At 35.7% G+C, this 19300-nt stretch overlaps 2 protein-coding genes across 3 annotated transcripts; both read left to right on the top strand.

Moving 5' to 3' along the window:
• Window positions 1–224: 224 nt before the first annotated feature.
• mrps15 (mitochondrial ribosomal protein S15) lies at window positions 225–8185 on the top strand. Its single transcript, XM_052578620.1, has 8 exons — window positions 225–485; window positions 5821–5883; window positions 5979–6054; window positions 6181–6229; window positions 6423–6507; window positions 6632–6690; window positions 7599–7790; window positions 7877–8185. Exons 1-8 carry the CDS (start codon window positions 332–334, stop codon window positions 7973–7975), a joined length of 777 nt encoding a protein of 258 aa, XP_052434580.1. The 5' UTR covers window positions 225–331; the 3' UTR covers window positions 7976–8185.
• Window positions 8186–10219: 2034 nt separating this feature from the next.
• On the top strand, window positions 10220–18769 carry oscp1b (organic solute carrier partner 1b). 2 transcript variants are annotated; one of them, XM_052578619.1, is made up of 12 exons: window positions 10220–11094; window positions 11621–11623; window positions 13167–13205; window positions 13748–13902; window positions 14221–14388; window positions 14694–14774; window positions 15108–15211; window positions 15848–15976; window positions 16213–16282; window positions 16433–16572; window positions 17425–17488; window positions 17723–18769. In XM_052578619.1, exons 1-12 carry the CDS (start codon window positions 10983–10985, stop codon window positions 17846–17848), a joined length of 1191 nt encoding a protein of 396 aa, XP_052434579.1. In that variant the 5' UTR covers window positions 10220–10982; the 3' UTR covers window positions 17849–18769. The 2 variants fall into 2 exon arrangements, with proteins under 2 accessions (XP_052434579.1, XP_052434578.1); XM_052578618.1 differs by lacking the exons at window positions 11621–11623; window positions 13167–13205.
• Window positions 18770–19300: the final 531 nt, after the last annotated feature.

Here is a 19300-nt window from a genome sequence, read left to right as displayed (position 1 = left end):
AGTCTCCAAAAGTGCAAGTATGTGGTGTCCTGGCCTTAAAATGACAGAAGGGCAAATTAAAGTATTAGATAATGATAAAAACTGTAAGCACATCGTTCTGTTCTTTTTCTAGGTCACAAAGCAAAAAACAAAACGTATCTAAATAAACACAAATGTTCACAATGCAAGGCTGCATCGATTCATTCGTCACTCGATTGCTTGAACTCGCATATAATTTTCTGCGCAGATTACTAATGTCTGTTTTAAGATGGCGCCTTACATGAACTGAAGAGGGCAAATGCGTTCTGCGAGAGCATATACAAATTAAAGGCGATTACTATATATAATCAGAATGGTTTTAAAAAACATTTTTCGATCTACGGTGTTGGGTTTACGGAAATTGAGTGTTTTTGTAGGCGCGAGGCAGGGCAATACTGTCTTACCTGCCTTCAAGCAACCTCAATGCAGATTGTATTCGAACTGGACGTTAACCAGCATTTGTAAACGTAAGTATTAATATTATAATATATTTTTGACACCCGAGTTCAGACTCCACGACTAATAGTCAGCTTCAACATACTCTCTTAAATGCACATATTCACAGACACGAGACTGTTATTGACATTATGATATTGATGGGTCATCTCAACACTTATCCGGTTTTATTTTTGATTCGCAGACATAATTTATCATTTTCTCTCACCTTGAGATTGAGTTTTTATTATGGTTGCGTGTTTACATTTTGCACAGCATAGTTTATAGACGTTTTATGGACAGCGTGTGCAGTTAGAGTGTTAACCCCTAGGTGGCTCCAAAAGCCAGGTCACTGCATGTCCTGACTCCTGACTGAATAGGCATCAAATCATCAGTTTTGTCATATGACCTTTTATGTTTTGTCATGTCCGCATACGTTTAAGCTGTAGAGCTTAACCTATGATCCTATAATAGTTCTCAATTTTCAAATTGTTATTCATCATGTTTGGAAAAAGCTACTTTCGTCAATTCCGCTCTGATACTCAGACTTATTACCTTTTTTGTTAAAATTATTACTTTTATGTACACTTTGTGGGGATAGCCATATCCAGTTTATTTCTATATCAAATTAAAATATTTGATACCATTTTTCAAATTACAAGGGCTGTCAAAATAGCTGAAAACTAAATTCAATTTTTTTTACTTAAATATTATCAAAATTCGAATTTAAAATGCATAATTTCAGTTAGGGTGAAGAAAAGCTTTTTGTTTCTCTTCTGAGGCCACTAGGGTATACTTCGGTAGTCTGCGCACTGTCCATATTATGTCATATTTGTTTTTTTAAGGCAACCACACAGATGGTGCGCGTACACGAGGTAAATGATGAGACAGAAGTGGTACTGCGTGTTGAGCTTGTCCGACTTTGAAAGTTGTGTGGCTGTTGGCGAGACAGAACGGAACAAGGAATGTGAAGTATACCCGGGGCTTATAAGGCAGCCTCCTTAACGCACACCTAAAATTTGAATGCAACATTTTGCATTCGAATGTGGATTTTTATTTTAAATTCGACTAATATTCTAAATTAAAAAAATTTTGACAGCCCTACTTAGCACTTAGGGTTACTCCGACCCTAAATGAAAATTTTGTTTTTAAACACTTACCCCCTTGTCGTTACAAACCCGTTAAAGCTCAGTTTGTCTTCGGAACATAATTTAAGATATTTTGGAGGCTTGAAACTGTCTCATAGACTGCCAGGTAAATAACAGTGTCTAGGTCCATAAAAGGTATGAAAAGTCGTCGTCAGAATTTTCAAAAGTATGTAAAATAATTAAAGTTTGCAGCATAGAATCTTTAAAATGCATCCAAGAGATTTTCACACCGGTCTATTACTGTGGCAACATTTCCACACCCCAAAACGTGGTGATGAACGAAACAAACTCTGATTGGTTGTTTGGCCTCATGGGCGGGACTTGGCCAATGAATGCTGCCATGAATTTCCATAGACAGTAAAAGAAATGGACACAGCGACCCCATTGGGTTCAACGGAGACAAGTGAAGTCAATTAGAAGCACGCACTTCCTGGGGGTCGAGCGTACTGCGCAGACTCAAACTGAGCTTCATGATGTAGATGTCACGTGAGCAACCTGTCTGACAATTGTAAGTCTTCTAATGGCTGTGCCAAGAGAAATCTGAATCTCACACCGAATCTTGCAGACGTTGTTGAACAAATTTGTCCAGTTGCTTTTATGGACTCTCTATGGGCTTCTCCCTTGACTTTATGCCTTCACATCCCCTGATAGCCAGTAAAAGACAGTAAAAAAATAGACAGTAAAATATTGTCTGCGAGCTTCTCCTCCTGTCCATACGGTAATTTCTCTACTGTGCGACAGAGAGTCGCAGGTTATGACGCAATCGTTAGCCTATTTTTACAAAAACTGCTTCTACGGGGCAATAACATAAGATACAAGGTAATGGGGCCTTTTATACATTTTCGTGTTTCTTTAGAAATAATAAATGGACAAATGGAGTCTTTAAACACCTCAGATGTAAAGTTATTCGCTCTCAAAGTGAATGGGAGTCAATGGAATGCTAACAGCAGGTGGGGGTCCGCTAATCAATAGCGGCGCCCAGGGATGCTTCAATAAAATATGAAACCCTGCCCCTCTGTTAATTTCAGACCTTCAGCACCCGAGACTAACTCGGAAGTGACTTAAACTGTAATTCGTGAACTGGCCGCTAGAGGCTGGCTGTAAAAGGGAGTCAATCCCATAGACTTATGTTATAATGCCCAACTTTACAACAGAAAAAAAATCATGTTTACGGCCTGGTACGAAAAGTAGTTTTGATCTATATAGCTAATTGTGGCCTTCATAACAACTGTGAGGGGGGTGAGTTTTTATTTTTTATAACTATTAACTATATTAAGCCTTTAAGTTCTGCATAATTAAGGGGCGTGGTCACTTGAGTGACAGGTGTATTGCCACTGCTGTCACCACCGTCGAGCAACGTGGGTGTGGCTTCAGCAAGCAGCTCCTGCCTTCTTACCCATTTTTGATTATCCAGGAGTGATGCACTGCCAAGATGGCGATGGCCCGCTCTGCCCACTTTTCGCTTCGAAAACACTTCAGAAAACTACGGGTGATGTCACGGACACTACGTCCATGTTTTTATACAGTCTATGATGGAGACAGATAAGTGCCATCTGCTGGAAATAAATTATTTAAATTATGATTTATTCTCCTGTCTGTATCTATACAATAGATGGTGTACTGCGTACAGTTTTTTGTTTGTTTTGCTTTTCCGATTCATTTCTTATTGCAGTATTTTTTGACAGAGAAGAACATGAGTGGCCCTTTTTTAAGACCATTTAATCTTTTCTGATTCATGACAATTTTTGACGAAGTGTCATACCGTTCCAGTGAAGTAAAAACATGATTGAAGACCACTAGATGGTTAAAACGAGAGAAAAAAAATGTTTTGACAGATACAAGTCAAGAAAATCACAAGATGGTTGTCACTTATGTGTGAGTAAGTATCGCTTTGACTAAGTGTGAGTTATCATCCCAGCAATGTGAGAAAATGAAAGATTCTGGGTCTAAATTGATGAAGTAGCCATACTCTTTACAGATCTTGATCTATGTGTCTGTTGTGGCTTTGTACTATTATTTATTTTTCGGATGATTTCTTATTTAAAGTGACGTACTGTACACTTATTACAGGGAAAGTCCCTCTGGAGTTAACTGGGGTCACTGTAGAGTGATGGCTTATGAATTATTCGTTCTCTTTTTTTTTTTTTTAGTGATCTGAAACAAATGGGTTTTGACCTAGATCTCCTATTCACTGAGCTAGACCCACCCCAATTATGAAAATTACAGCAGCACAACTGTTTTTATCATTTATAATAAAAATAAATGTTTTGGAAGAAAAATAAGAACAATATCTATTATATGTTAAAAAAAATATTTTAATCATTTTTGAAGGATCATGTGACAGTGAAGGTCTGGAGTAGGAATTACGATTAAAAAAGAAAATATATGAATAATTTCTAATTGTAATAATGTTTCACAATATTACCGTTTTTAATGTCTTGGTGAGAATAAAAGCTTGTATGTCATTTAGCAGATGATTTTTTCAAAGCATTTTACCGTATCTTAATTAAAGGGACAGTCCCGTGGATATTGTGGTTTGTTGTTCATGACCCTTTTTTGTAGCTCTCAAGAGAGGTTGCCACCAGTTTATTTCACTGGCGTTACGTCTCAATTTCCCGCGCATGTTTTCTCTTTCTTGGGGCTAAAAGAAAGTGCTGACTTACCAGTTCCCTCAAGACTTATGAAAGATTGGGTGTATACTGTATAGGTTATTTAAAACATTTATTATGCTGATTTGTGAATCCAGCTTTGAAGATTTTCCCATGCATTGAATTTATAACTCCCTCATATTTGCATATAAATACACCAGCAGATGTCTTAAGCATCAGCAAAATCATTTTCTTCGTAATCAGAGTTAACTAGGTCACTGCTTTAGTCTTTCTTTGACACATACTAATGGTACAAGTAGTACCATGCTTAACAGAGTATTTCACCCTGATAAAATCACGTACTCACCCTCATGTTGTTGTTCCACACCTCTATGACTCTCTTTCCTCTGTGGAACATGTTTGCTCAGTGTTTTTTTGTCTATACAATGGAACTCAACTGTTGGGTTATGCAGAACAAAGCCATTCAGGTCAGGTTTTGAATGATGCGCTAATTATGATTTATTTATTTCAACATATTTATTTAGTATTAACATGGCCAATGTACAGTGCACTTTCCTTCTGGAGAAAAAAATCTGTTTAGACTATATATATATATATATATATATATATATATATATATATATATATATAAATTACACGAAAACCTTATAATAGTGATAATAAACAGAAATAACTATAATAGAGCCAATTACAAGTGACTGGAAGAAGTCAAATGTAAAGTTTTACAAGTAACATCCAAAGAAAAGCGCATGAAAAGGAGGTTTCAATTACATATTCATTTTCATCTCGACTAACAGAACTTAACATGGCATCATTTGATGTGTGGACCCAATGCATCTCTGGCTGTAATACTACCATTTAACCATTAGGGGGTAAAGAGGGCGTGATCAGCTACAGATAGAGTTAACAGTTAACACTATTCCAGAGTTTACTTGCAACGTCCTTTACTTGCACTAAAACTGATCATCTCTAAATAGAGCCCTTTTTCTTCATGGTTGGTCAGTAAATGTCTAAAACAGATTTACTGTAGGCATTTGAAATTAGAGCAACTGCTGAAATGATATAGTAAATATAAAGCTGTCTGTTGGAATCCAGTGCTCGTCATTTTATAGTTACATGATATGACAGTGCAGAAGTAATAAAAAGTGTAAGGACACCCGTTTTATTTTGCTATGATGATTATGATCAACTTTTTTTTTTTCTTTTGACGAGGTATCTCAGACTTTTTTTTTTCTCTTTGAGTGGGTGTGAGGGAAGGATGTGGCCAACCAAATCACCCCCACCCTTGGTGATAGTTTGTCACCATTGACGTGTATTAAATAGTCTGAGATGCAGAAGAGAGTGACTACGAAACTTTTTGACAATCAAGTACACATTGAAACACCTCCATATTAAAGGGTTCTGCATCATTAATAATTATAATTATTAAAGCAGACATGCAGTGATACAGCATACATCAAATAAAAACAAAGTTCTCCTTGATTCTTGGGGCTCTGGGAATGTAGTTTATTAATTATGCATTATAATTTTTTTATTAAGCAATTTTAAAGGGCCTCAGGCAATATATATATATATATATACATACACGTTGACTTTACTGTTTGTTTCAGGTGATGAAATCCTCTTAAATCAACCAGTGAGGCAGTATGCTCGGCCCTCTAGAAAGAAACAAGGTAAGAGAAACAAAGTAATCTTTACACACAGTCAATTTGATAGCCTGCCTGGTTGATATAAATATTTAATAGGACTCTTTGCTTTTTCTTCCTAGAATTCCCAAGTCAGCTTCAGGACCTGCATCCATCCATGCTGAAGCATGAATATGCATCTGTCCCACTTGCACAATCGTATGTTCTTGCATCCTTGTGTAAACGTTGATTGTATATTTGGAATTTGGAAGTACACGATTTCTTCAGACTTCCTTTATATGCTTGAATGCAGAACAGTAGCAGTATTATGTCATATCTTTGCAGGGTAGACGATGTGGTGAAGAAACTGCTTACGCTGGAGTTTGCAAATCATGTACGGGTTTTCATTTCCTTGTGATTCTTTATTTAATATTTTTTGAATTCAGTATAGGGTGGAATAATCTCAGCTGCTGTGCAGTTATGGTAGCTTTTTATTTTGTAAGTCACGATGGACTTCACTATAAAAAGTGATTGAATTATTTTAATGAAATTTTAATTGAATTATCTGTTATAATGTTTTTCTTTAGAGTGAAAAACTGCGTTTGAAAGAGGAACAGCTTATTGCCAAGGTGCGGAGGGATGAGGACGACCGCAGCTCAACAGAAGTCAAGGGTAAGTTCTCTCTTTTTGTGTGTGTTTTTTTTTTTTTAACACAGTTAACAAAGTCACTGTTTTAACCATACTGGAATCTCAGAACTTGACTCAATCATGTGCAATTTCCTTGTTTGCATTATAGTGGCGATTTTGACAGCACGTATTCGCAACTTCCAGGAGCACTTGCACAAGCATCCTAAGGTAAACCCAACTCTTCAGCAGCATGACTTTTTTGGTCTGCCTTTAGTAAAGGTGTCAGAACTGTTGTTCCCACTCCACTTGATCAACACCCACAGAGAAACAGGATATCCTGTGCATGTGTTCAGTAGTAATTGAATCATACACTATGTTTCAAATTTATTTTTTTAAAGAAATTAATTGATTTATTCAGCAAGGACACATTAAACTGATAAAAAGTCACAGCAAAGACTCATTGTGTTAAATGCTGTTCTTCTGAACTCTCTATTCATCAAAGATTTCTGAGAAAAGTGTATCACAGCTTGAAAAACTGACCTTGAGAGGAAATTTCTTCATACCTCCCCCAAATATTAACTTTGGACCAGTTGGTAAAACGTTTGCAAAATAGAAAATTGCAAAAATACATGAAATAGGGAAGTAAGCTGTTAGAATCATTTGTTTGCAGATGTTACTTTTTCATATTATGTTTAAATGTATTAATCATTGTATACTGTACTTGTATATTAATTATTGTAAGCACATTTATGTCATAAAGCATTGCTTTCTATTCCTAGTCCTGTTATTTAAAAGGATAATGATTTACTCACCCTTAGTTGTTCCCAAACCCATCTTCAGAATACAAATAAGAGATTTTTTAATATTCTCTCATCATATATATGCATCCATTAAAAGCCTGTGCAAAAGCAATGGTGTCTCTTCAGAATACTTGCACTAAACTGCTTGATTCACATGGATGACATTGTAACGCGTCACAGTTTTGGTTGTGTGGGCTTTTCAGTGGATGGACAAAAACGATGAGTCTTACAGATTTGGAACAACATGTGGGTGAATAAATGATGACAGAATTTCCTTTTCAGAGAGACAAATTAATGTGCCACAGCATCAAAACCTCTTCTGTTTCATTCCATCAGGATAAAGCCAACAAAAGATGGATGCTCATGGCCATCGACAGGAGGAAGAAAAAGCTGAAGGTTCTGAGAAGAACTCGTTATGATTCCTTCGAGAAGGTGTGTCAAGAGCTTGGAATAACATACACGTTCCCTCCTGAATATTATCGGCGGGTCACCCGACGTTGGCTGGCCAAAAAGGCCTTTTGCAATAAGGTAATGTTCTTAGCTCAGTTCAGCCGAAATACCCTAAGGTTTTTTGTTTTGTTTTTCATAGATTTCATGTATTTTCTTCCTTTCAGGTCTTTCAAGAAGTCCAGAAACAAAAAGCAGAGCAGAGAGAGAAACAGAGAGCAGCGGAGGCTACGTCCTCTACAGATCCACAAGGAACTGTGGCATAATGATGTTCAGACAGCTGACAATACTTGTGTGCTGACAAGCCCAGAAGAATAACCTGATACATCCTTATCTGATGTCACATTCAAAGAAAATTTAAACCGAAACATCACGCTCCACATCAAATTATCATCATTTATTTTACCTTTCATTGTTAAATCACTTATTTCTCTGAATTTGTTTTGGCTGCACAAAATAAAAGATCTTAAAATGCATTTTTTTGGTCATCATTCCTCGAAATACTTATAATTATATCAGGATAACTTCACAGAAATACTTTGATGACTTTAGTTTCACTCACTCAGGAGTTTTGGATGAAGGCCTGTGTCATATGCAAGACAGATGCATTGTGGCTGTGTGGCTATTGCAAATGATTTGGTTGCTCTCAGTTCCTTGAACTCTGTAATCTTACAAAGAACTGTGCTACAATCAGGTGAATGATCTGAAGTCAAACTATCGATACTTTACTCATGTGAGATTATATATTGATTGTTAAGAATTCTGATAGTTGGCATTTCCTATTACAACTCCGACCTCCCCCTTTGTGATGTGCTTTGTGTGAAGTTTATATGCGTGGATCGGAAACGTTGCATACAAGAGTAGCAAACGCGGTGTGTTGGTGTGTGTCACAACTTCCTTTTCAGCTGCCAGCCCTAGATCAAGAGGCTCAGAAGAACACGAGGTACTTTTTTGTAGTCTTCTATTTTATATCATGGTACATTTTTCAGCTTTATTTTAAGGCTTCCTTGTTACAGTGTAAATATACATTTAAGTACTGTGTAATTTTAATGAACTACTATAAAGTTACGATTTGGATTAGGGTTTGACTTAGGGTTACTTGCATGTAATTTTGCTCAATTTTATTATGATAGTAAGTACATGTAATATGTGGAACAAGGACACCTTAAAATAAAGTGTTACCCATTTTGCAAAGATAAAAATAGCCATAATGTCAAAGCTGTTAGTTACTTATATTGCATTATTGTTAATAATCAGTTAGTATTCATGTTAGTGGGATACAGACTATAATTATCTGTTAAAATATTAAGTGTAAGTAGATCTGGTGCAGATTTAAATCAAAATGTTTATGGAAATGTTAAATATTCTATCCTGTAAAACTATTTTTTAAAGGTACAGTTTACAAAAGAAATATATATATATATATTTTACAGTAGAACACAAAAGAAGATTTTGTGTACAGTGTTATAACTGTTTTTACCCATTCACTAACAGTTAATGGGGGTCAAAAAATAATACTGGACGCAACTGTCTTTCATTGTATGAAAAAAAAAAAAAAAAGAATTTGTAGAAACATATTTTGTTTATACAAATGAAACTATACAAATTTGGAACAAAATGTGGGAGAGTAAATTTTGACAGAATTTATTATAGGTAAATTATTCCTTTATTTGTACAAAAGACTCAAAAAAAAGAGTGGAAAGTATTATGAAATACATCTTTTTCTTTCTAAAATGGTGATTAAATATTACTAAGTGTTATTTTGAAAATTGATAGATATGCATTTGTCAATCTTCTAGGAAGGAAACCTCTTGAGCCATTTTCTCATCTTTGCTGGACTGCTCATTTTGACTGACATGTCAAACCCCGTCATCACTCAGCCCGGTGCTGGATCTTATGGTACAAATGTGCAGACAGGAGAGTGGAGCACCGGTCTTTGTTCTTGCTGCAGTGACGTATTTGTCTGTAAGTTCCAAGAGAAGTCAGCAAATCTTCTAAAGCACTTCAAAGACACCATTTGACTGGCATATTTTAGCTGTGGTTTAATATTTAACCAAAGAGGACTCATGACGTTAGTTTACTGCTTTTGTCAATGCCATGTCGTCAACATAAAAGGCAGGATCTTTGAGCTATTTTCTCCATTTTTACATTGTCTAGGTGCTATTGGCTGTGTCTGTCCGATAGCTCTCAGCTGTTACACAGCAAACAAGTACGGTGAAAATGTATGTCTAGCATGTGTACCTGGAGGAATGGCTGCAATGAGGACACACATGCGACTGACCTATGGAATACAGGTAATGTATACTACTACAAATTAAGGATTGAATTTCTCATATTGAGTATTTAAGAATTATTATTCATGCCATTTGTATGTACTGTATTACACAATTATATTCTCTCTTTTCTCCCCCTGCAGGGCACAATATGCAATGATGCTTTGATGACCTGTTGCTGTGGAATATTTGAGACATGTCGAATGACCAGAGAAATTCGGATCAGGAATGGAGAGACCTAGTTACTGTGTTTACTAATAACTTTTTCAGTCTTAAGATTTTTTTTTTTCTTCTTTTTTGGTATGTTTTTTTAAAAACATTCAAATTAATTGAAATCAATACATCATTTATAAATATTCTCTTCATTGTTAAAGGCAGGAGAATTCAAACCAGGATATAATTCATTAACATTCATTCTTTGGAAATGAGTGTTACATTACTGCAGTTTAAATGTCTTGAATTTGTGTAAATTATTGTAATGTTCATTAATACATTGTATGTGCTGACAATTCTGCTGTAATGCTCAACATGTGCCAACCTGCAGCATTAATATGAGACTGTACAGAAGCTCTGTGTCATATATTTAATAATCACCCCAGCACAGTACAATGGAATTAATCATATAGCCTACCTAATCATATTAAATAAAACAACAATTTTATACTCTATTTACTGATTACTGTTTATTCTACTGCTTTTGTTTTTGTTTAATTTCACAAAAGACCATTCTTTCACATAAACACGTGAAATATATAAACGAACAAAAATGTTGCTTGCGTTACGTCCTTGATTTTCATAGCGAGACGTATTGCGTCATCGGAGCGCAGCAGTACGAGCGCCTCTGATTGGCTGTTGTTGGCGGTGACCTGGCAACCGAGTCAAGGGTTTACAGACGCTTATTTATTCTGCAGGATCTTCAGAGAGCGCAGATCGTGTCTTTTTATTGACAACCTGTGATTGCCTACCGATACTAGCTGCTCTTCATCCATCTCCAGAGAGGATGTCGACGCGAACCCTGCCTCTGCTCTTCATTAATCTGGGTGGAGAAATGCTCTACATCCTGGATCAGCGCCTGCGGGCTCAGAATATCCCAGCAGATAAAGCCAAGAAAGGTAGATGCAAGCTAATATGCCACGGAGCTGATGAAGCAAGTCATCTAAACGTTGTATTTATGGTCATGGTTTATGATCTTTCTAAAGAAGCTGCTGGATTATCTGCTATTGTTATGCATCATTAGCCAGTTAGCCCGTGTATTTGAATACAGTGATCCAATGGCCCCGTTCAGTTACAGCCTTATGCAGTAAAACATGTCATTTTTGCAATGTTATGTCATTCATTGTATACAACAATATTTAAGGCAAGACAAAATTTTCATGCCCTGGTCAATTTTGAGATTTGGGGCTATTTAGCTTTCCATTATGTGTCGTTTCAGACTAGAAGGAAAACACCCAAATCCAGATTTAAGTGCTTATTAGTTGTTTTCTCAAATAGATTTTTTTTTTCTCATGAACTGAGCCAGAAATCTCTGTATTTACATAGGCCTATTTAAAGGGTTAGTTCACCCAAAAATGAAAATTAGGCCATAAATGCACTGCATCAGTCCAAAAGAATTTTAATAAACAGCGAATCCATTTAAAGTAAGTGTCTCACACAGCTCTGAGGGGTTAACAAAGGCCTTCTGTAGCGAATCGATGCATTTTTTACATTTTTAAAATAACTCAGACTGGATTCGTCTGAAAGAAGAAAGTCATATAAACCTAGGATGACTTCAGGGTGAGTAATTTATGGCTTAATTTTAACTGTTGCATGAATTAACCCTTTAATACAGAATTTTGAATTTGGCTTTATACAGTGCTCAGATTTCTGGTCTGTAAACTATGCAAATTAGTGCATTTTTAATTAATGCATCATTTTTATTTTATTTTATTTCCTCAATAATACATTCAAACAAAACATTTCAGAAAATTAGAAATACAAATCAATCAACTGGATATGGTGATATTTATTAGTACCGTATTTTTCGGAATATAAGTCGCTCCTGAGTATAAGTTGCATCAGTCCAAAAATATGTCATGATGAGGAAAAAAACATACATAAGTCGAACTGGACTATAAGTCGCATTTATTTAGAACCAAGAACTAAGAGAAAACATTACCGTCTACAACCACCAGAGGGCCCTCTATGCTGCTCAGTGATAGATTACAGGAGCACTGAGCAGCTGTAGACGGTAATGTTTTCACTTGGTTCATTTCTCTCGGTTCATGTCAAATTAATTTTGATAAATAAGTCGCACCTGACTATAAGTCGCAGGACCAGCCAAAGTATGAAAAAAAGTTCGACTTATAGTCCGGAAAATACGGTAAATATTTTACCCTGTTCACCTGGCGTGTCTTACTATTTAAATTACATGGAAGACTATCCATCGAAACATATTGTTGACCCTTAAAAATATGAGTCAATGCATTAGAAATCAGATATAGTAAGTTAAATTACAGCACAAGCACACCTTTCTAACAAACATTTTACAAAAAAATACTTTAATAATAAAAAATGGTAATCAAAATACACTGAGAAGAAAGAAAGATGTACTGGTGATCTTTTGTAAGGAAATTATCCATTAATATTACGTTAACCCTAAAACACGACCCAAAGTAGTCAAACTTAAAAAAATACAATAAAATAAAAAACCGCTGTAAAATGTGTTTACTTTATATTGTATACTTTTATAGTGTAATATCAAAATGCAATATATATAGATGTCCAGATATTTCGAGGGCCGCTTCCTAAGACGTTTTGACTGTGTAGGTTGTCAGTACGTTCACACCTTGCAGTTTATAAAAACTGTCATGTCAAATGGACTGCATGTGTTCACTTCTGTTGCAGGCAACACTGTGGCTCAACTACATTTGCTCAACAGCTTGTCAGTTTCATGGTTTCCTGTCTAACATATGTTCCTGTATCAGGGTTTCCTGTGTCTTTTCTGCATTCTGAAATATTCTTAATAAACTTAACACACTTATCACACTTGGGTGTCAGATCATACAAAGACCAAAAAACACATAATTAAGTTGCTTGTTGCTTGCTGATGTGATGTATACATGTAGCTTATGCTGTATCTGCTCTTTAGTTAACTTCCTCCAAGGAACATATTAAATATGTCCTTTTTAATTTGCAATCTTTGTAGCCACTGTAGCAGATTGGCTAGAGGAGGACAGAAAAAGAGGTATTGTTAACATTCTGCTTGCTTTGCTGCTGGCTGTAGAGCAAAGTAGTGCGCGTGTGCACATGCCAGCTCTCATAGGCACTCGCTGTGTAGAGGCAGATGGGGTTTCTGTGCTTTTGAAAAAAATTTAATTTCACATTTTGAATGTTTTTGCGTGTAAAAAAATAAATACAAATACTATTGTAGAATAAGAACCCCAAAGATATAGTTCTAGGCTCATACAGTTATTTTTAGTTCTGAGATATAAATGAAATCCTCCATATGGCAGTATATGTTTCTAGCACTTGTTTTTCCGGAGTCAACATTTGGCGACAATTTTCAGCCTACTTCTCTGTGAAAACATCTGCCAAGACCATAAAGCTTGGTTTTTAAATACATTTAGATTTATGTTCTTTTTGTTTATCTATATTTCTTGGCAAAGGAGCTTTCTACAGTACAGACTGCATTCTGCTTGCTTGGTTTCGAGCTTCACATTTGCATAGAACTGCTTTTGACTCACTACAACTCTCTCTCTTTCTCTCTCTCTGTTTGTTTTGTGATAGTTATGAATGATATCATTACCACCATGTTCAATAAGAAGTTCCTGGAGGAGCTGTTCAAACCACAGGAGCTGTACTCCAAGAAAGCCCTGAGGACAGTGTTCGACCGACTGGCTCACGCCTCCATCATGAGACTCAACCAAGCTAGTATGGACAAGGTAAAGTCTAAAGTCAAAGATGAATTGTCATTTTCTTGAATCAACTGTTTACTTTATCTTTCAGAGCAATCCTTGCACATGTGTCTAGTGAGAACCTTCTACAAATACCTCTGTATTTGTGGTAAATTGATCAGGGTTTAGGTTTGAAATGTGATATAGTTATAAGAGTAACATCTGTTCACCAATATTATTGTTTTTTGATCTTTACTTGAAAATTCTCATTAAATATTATCAGTTATGATAAGCGAGACAGTGTTGAATGGCTCCCTCTGGTGTATAATATGATGAAATATGTAATGACTGTTTTTCTGTGCATAGCTCTATGACTTGATGACCATGGCATTCAAGTATCAAGTCCTGCTGTGTCCTCGCCCTAAAGACATCCTCCTTGTGTCCTTTAACCACATGGATGCCATCAGGGACTTTGTGAAAGACACTCCCAGCATCCTCAGCCAAGTGGATGAAACAAACAAGCAACTTGTAGAGGTAGCAAGCTCTCTTCAATTTATGTGTAAAGGTGCTATATTTCAGTATATTACAGTATACTCAGTATATTTTATTTTTGGATTATTTTCTGTTATTCAATATAATTAACCTGTTTTTTTTTTTTTTTTCATTGTCAGTAACTGTTCATATATTAATATTTCTTATTGGTATTATTATTTATTATTGCATATTTTTTCCATTGTTGGATATTTAATAATAATATCTAATGTTATTATTTAAAAATAAATATTAATATTACTATATAATGTCAGCTTTGAAAAGTGTATTTTGCTTGTAACTCCTAGATCTATACACCTTTATCTGGTGGAGAGTTTCAACTAATTAGACAGACACTCCTCATCTTCTTTCAAGATATGCATATAAGAGTAAGTCTTTTCTCTATTTTGATATACCGTATTTTCCGGACTATAAGTGACACTTTTTTTATAGTTTGGCTAGTCCTGCGACTTATAGTCAGGTGCGACTTATTTATCAAAATTAATTTGACATGAACCAAGAGAAATGAACCGAGAGGAAACATTACCGTCTCCAGCCGCGAGAGGGCGCTCTATGCTTCTCAGTGTAGACTACAGGAGCACTTAGCAGCATAGAGCGCCCTCTGGCAGCTGTAGACGGTAATGTTTCCTCTCGGTTCTTGGTTCTAAATAAATGCGACTTATAGTCCAGTGTGACTTATGTTTTTTTTCTTCTTTTTTTAGGTATCAATTTTTCTGAAAGACAAAGTACAAAACTCCAATGGGCGCTTCGTTCTCCCCACATCAGGCCCTGTTCCGTATGGGACGCACACCCCAGGACTCATAAGGTTAGTAGGAAAGGATTCTGCTTCTGTTCGAGTAAGTGCAGCAAAAACACATTTTTGCATTGAAAAGGCTGTGAACAGCAGGATCTAGTTTGAACATTATAAATAAATAACCTCTTATTCATAGTTGGGCATTGTGCGTACAGTATGTTTTTTTCCCCGAAATCACCTCCTTCATTTAGAACTGACAGAATATGACGGTAAGGGTTTATTGTTAATTGTATTACCAAGAGACTTGGACCATTTCTAAATATAGCAGGGTCTGTGTTTAGTTTAGACTGTGACAGAAAGCAGTTAAAAATAGAGTTTAGTAATAGTTGGCATATGAGATGTCCATGAACTCATTTTTATCAACCTCAATATTTAGATACAATTTTTAATGAATTTCCAGGTTCTCTAATTGGTTGCCATCTTTTAAACTATCATTTTTGATCAACAAATACGTTTAAAAGTACAAATATTGCATCTTGAACTCAATTAACATAAAGTCAGAAAACTTTGTGTATAATAATTATTAATGTTTTCTAAAAGTATTATGTAATTTCTTACTAGAGAGGCTGTAAAATGGTTAACTTTGGTTGGATCTTTTTATGATTTATTAATTATTTTTTCATTACTTTTTTCATGTTTATTTCCCAGAATGTTTAGCTGTAGTGGTGAGGAGGTGAGAAGGATGCAGTTCCGTGACGGTGGCAATTACTGCGGCGCTCTCCGTGAGGGTTCTTTTGAAATGTATGGTGATCGAGTCATCAAACTGGGCACAAACATGTGAGCATCAATCACCTTCCAATAATACTCACTTCTACTGATATTCAGTAGTGGAATCATAGGACTCCCACATTCTGTGTATCTTCAGATACAAGGGTGTAATTCATCACGTGTTGAGTTTGATCAGTTGCAAAGCGTCATCTCTAATTGAGATGTGAATAATTTAGCTGCAAACCTGAGACAGGTAGCCTTTCACTGGAGCATTAGCTGTACAATTGTCCTGTTTGTTCTTTTAGGTACAGTGTGAGCCGCCCTGTTGAGACACACATGTCTGGAACCTCCAAAAACTCCTCCCAGCACACCAAGGTAGGATTATGAATTGATTATATATATTAAAAAAATCTAGTTGAAATTGATAAACACTATCCTTTCCATACAAGCTGGTCTCTTGATCATAAAAACTTTAAAAAAGGTTGAAAAAGTGTAATATTTGACCAAATTCATACACTTCTGTAGGTCAACACAACTCCGAATCCTTTGGCAAAAGAAGAGCTGAACCTGCTTGCTAGACTGATGGGAGGTCTGGAGGTGCAGAAGTCAGCTAACACTGACTCTGGCTTCCGTGTGAACCTTTTTTCCACTGATGAGGAGGAAGAGTGAGTCTTTTTTTGAAATTTGATACTTCTTCAGTATTATTGTGCGTCTCACTGAAACATGGAGTAGTATTTTTCACCCCAAAATAAAAGCAAAATCATACCATTGTTGAAAGCATACCTGTAGACATTTGATTTTATTATTATTTTATTATTATTCTCTTTAGATTCTGATAACTAATTCAGTATTTTTTTTTATTATTATTATTAAATAGGTTTTAGCAATGAATATATTACTGTTTGGGTAAGATTTCTTTTTTTAATAATGTTTTTTTCAGCTAGGATACAGTTCCACAAAACATTAAGCAACACAACTGTTTTAAACATTGACAAAAATAAGAAACGTTTATTGAGTGGCAAATCAGCATATTATAATGATTTCTGAAGGATCTTGTGATACTGAAGACTGGAGTAATGGCTGCTGAAAAGTCTTAAAATAGAAAACAATTATGTTATATTGTAATAATATTTCACAATTAATAAAAATGAATAGTTTACTATATTTTTGTCAGAATAAGAGACTTATTTTTGTAAAATAAAATCATTCTGTGATTTTTCCTAAAAACCTTAATTATTCCAAACCTTTGACTGACAGAGTTAATATGCAGTTGAATAGATCTGGCTATATATACGTACATATCTAAAAATAGGCTTTAAATACATTTTCTTTAGGCAAAATATAATGTATTACTTTTTATCGTGCTGTAAAATGTGACCCTGCCATGTTCTTGCCAGGTTTTGTGAGTCAAACATAACTGTATGAAGAAAGTTCAGCTAGACATATCAGTGAAATTTATGCCGTTTTGTTTTGCATGAGATTTCATACAAATATTCACACACAGATTATCCCCACAGGGAAGCTTTGATATCAAGACCGGATGAGCTTTCCTATGATGTTATTAATATCCAGGCAACAAAGGTAAGGCTGAATGTGTGTATGCTTATACAGTGATACACTTAGGTTGTTTCAGCACAATGCATTTAATCCTTGGCCTTAGAAAACATTGTAATGCCTGATTACCAGTGATCCACCCACACTGAGAAAAAGCTCTCAGCTTGTCTAATTGGTTTTTGGCAGGCTAAAGATTTTGAGTCTTAAGTTAACTTTAAATACCAGAGGACCATGGGAGTAACAATATACCTTTCGTTTCAGGACAAACAGACCAATGCAGAGCTGGCTAAGATCATGGGGGAGTTTGGCGAGACGGGAGAACCCGCCCCCAGCTCCAGCTCCAGCAGCAAGGGCGACGACCTCCTGGCCATGATGGATGAACTGTGACTTAAACTTGATGTTCCCTTTGACTGAGCAGAGTGACTGAGCTGTTAAGCAGGATAAAGTGCTACAATGTCTTACTCAGCAAAGAGGCCTTTTTGTGTGGAGCTACAGTGACAACCGTATATATTTAGAATGACAGCAAAGCTCAACAAGAAAGTCTCTCTTTGAGAATTTCACACAATTGTTGTCTTCTGCCTCTCAGCGAATGTGAGAAATGCAAATAGCAGGTGTAGAAATGTAATATGCATCTTGCTGTGGGACCATATTCACCATATTCTCATATTCGTTCTGTCAAGTTACTATTGACCTACTGAGGTGGCACAGGCCATATCATCACGTATTTCAGCGAATGGTTTGATATCAGGCTTCACAGAGACGTCTGTGAAGCTCGGATGTCAAAGACACTTCTGTGACATTTAGATCAGTGGACAGAATAAAATGCCTTTTCTGGACTGTCTTAGCTGTCTTAGAGGACAATCCGTGCACATGGAATTCATTTAAATCTGTCTGATGTGCAACCTGGAGGTGCAGGATATGCATCCACACAACAAGCGCTGATTAAGACAGGGTAATGGAGGAAACCGAAGTGCACTTGTAGTAAATATTTAGTGCAGATCCCAAAACTGGTTTACAGGACAATTGATGTGTGTGTGTTTTTGGCTTTATTTAAAGGGGGTGCAACTAAGTCAGTTATTTCAAGCTCAAGAATTTAAATGTCTTGTTGTTAAAATGTGCAGTTGTTGCATTATGTAAAGGGACAATGTGTACATGAAACCACCTTCCATGGAAAGAAAGCAATGCAATATGTATGGTGGATGAAATTGTTTATTTTTCATAACCATGATAGAGCTTATTTATTGAGGTTAATGTACTGAATGTTCATTTGTGTCTGTTTATGGTTATATTAAAATAGATTATATTGGATGTTTTGAAATCTCAATCGTTTTTCAAAGAAGAAACAGACTCATCTACATCTTGGATAGCCTGAGGCGAGTAAATTGGAAGGGAAATTTTTATTTTTCGCTAATTTATTCATTTGAGGTAAACAGAAAATCGTACATTCGTTCTTACATTCAAAGGTGAAGATACTAAAATCAAATAGTTAAGTCTTCTAATGAACACTAGATGGCGCAATGCAATAATGCAGCATTGTACATCTTAGGAAAATAAATATTACTTTTTTCACAAAACAAAGATTAAGTTTTTGTTTTCACATATGCAATATTTTTTAATTATCATTATTACAGAAATGAAAATAAAAATAGTCACTAAGAAGTAGTCACTTTAATGTAAGCTTGTGGCATTAGTGTATACATTTAAACATTTTGAACTCCCTGCACATAATTTTCTTTTATGTAAAGGGAATGTAACCTTTATGAAAATAAGCTCCTGTTAGAGCATTTTCCCCCTAACTCTCCAAGTCTCTCTATGGCAAGTGCTGTTTAAGCATTTGAT

Source organism: Carassius gibelio, chromosome B16, assembly GCF_023724105.1.
Source record: "Carassius gibelio isolate Cgi1373 ecotype wild population from Czech Republic chromosome B16, carGib1.2-hapl.c, whole genome shotgun sequence".
Taxonomy (NCBI): Eukaryota; Metazoa; Chordata; class Actinopteri; order Cypriniformes; family Cyprinidae; genus Carassius; species Carassius gibelio.
Note: the sequence above shows the minus strand (reverse complement) of the source record. Positions and strands in the feature narration are given on the sequence as shown.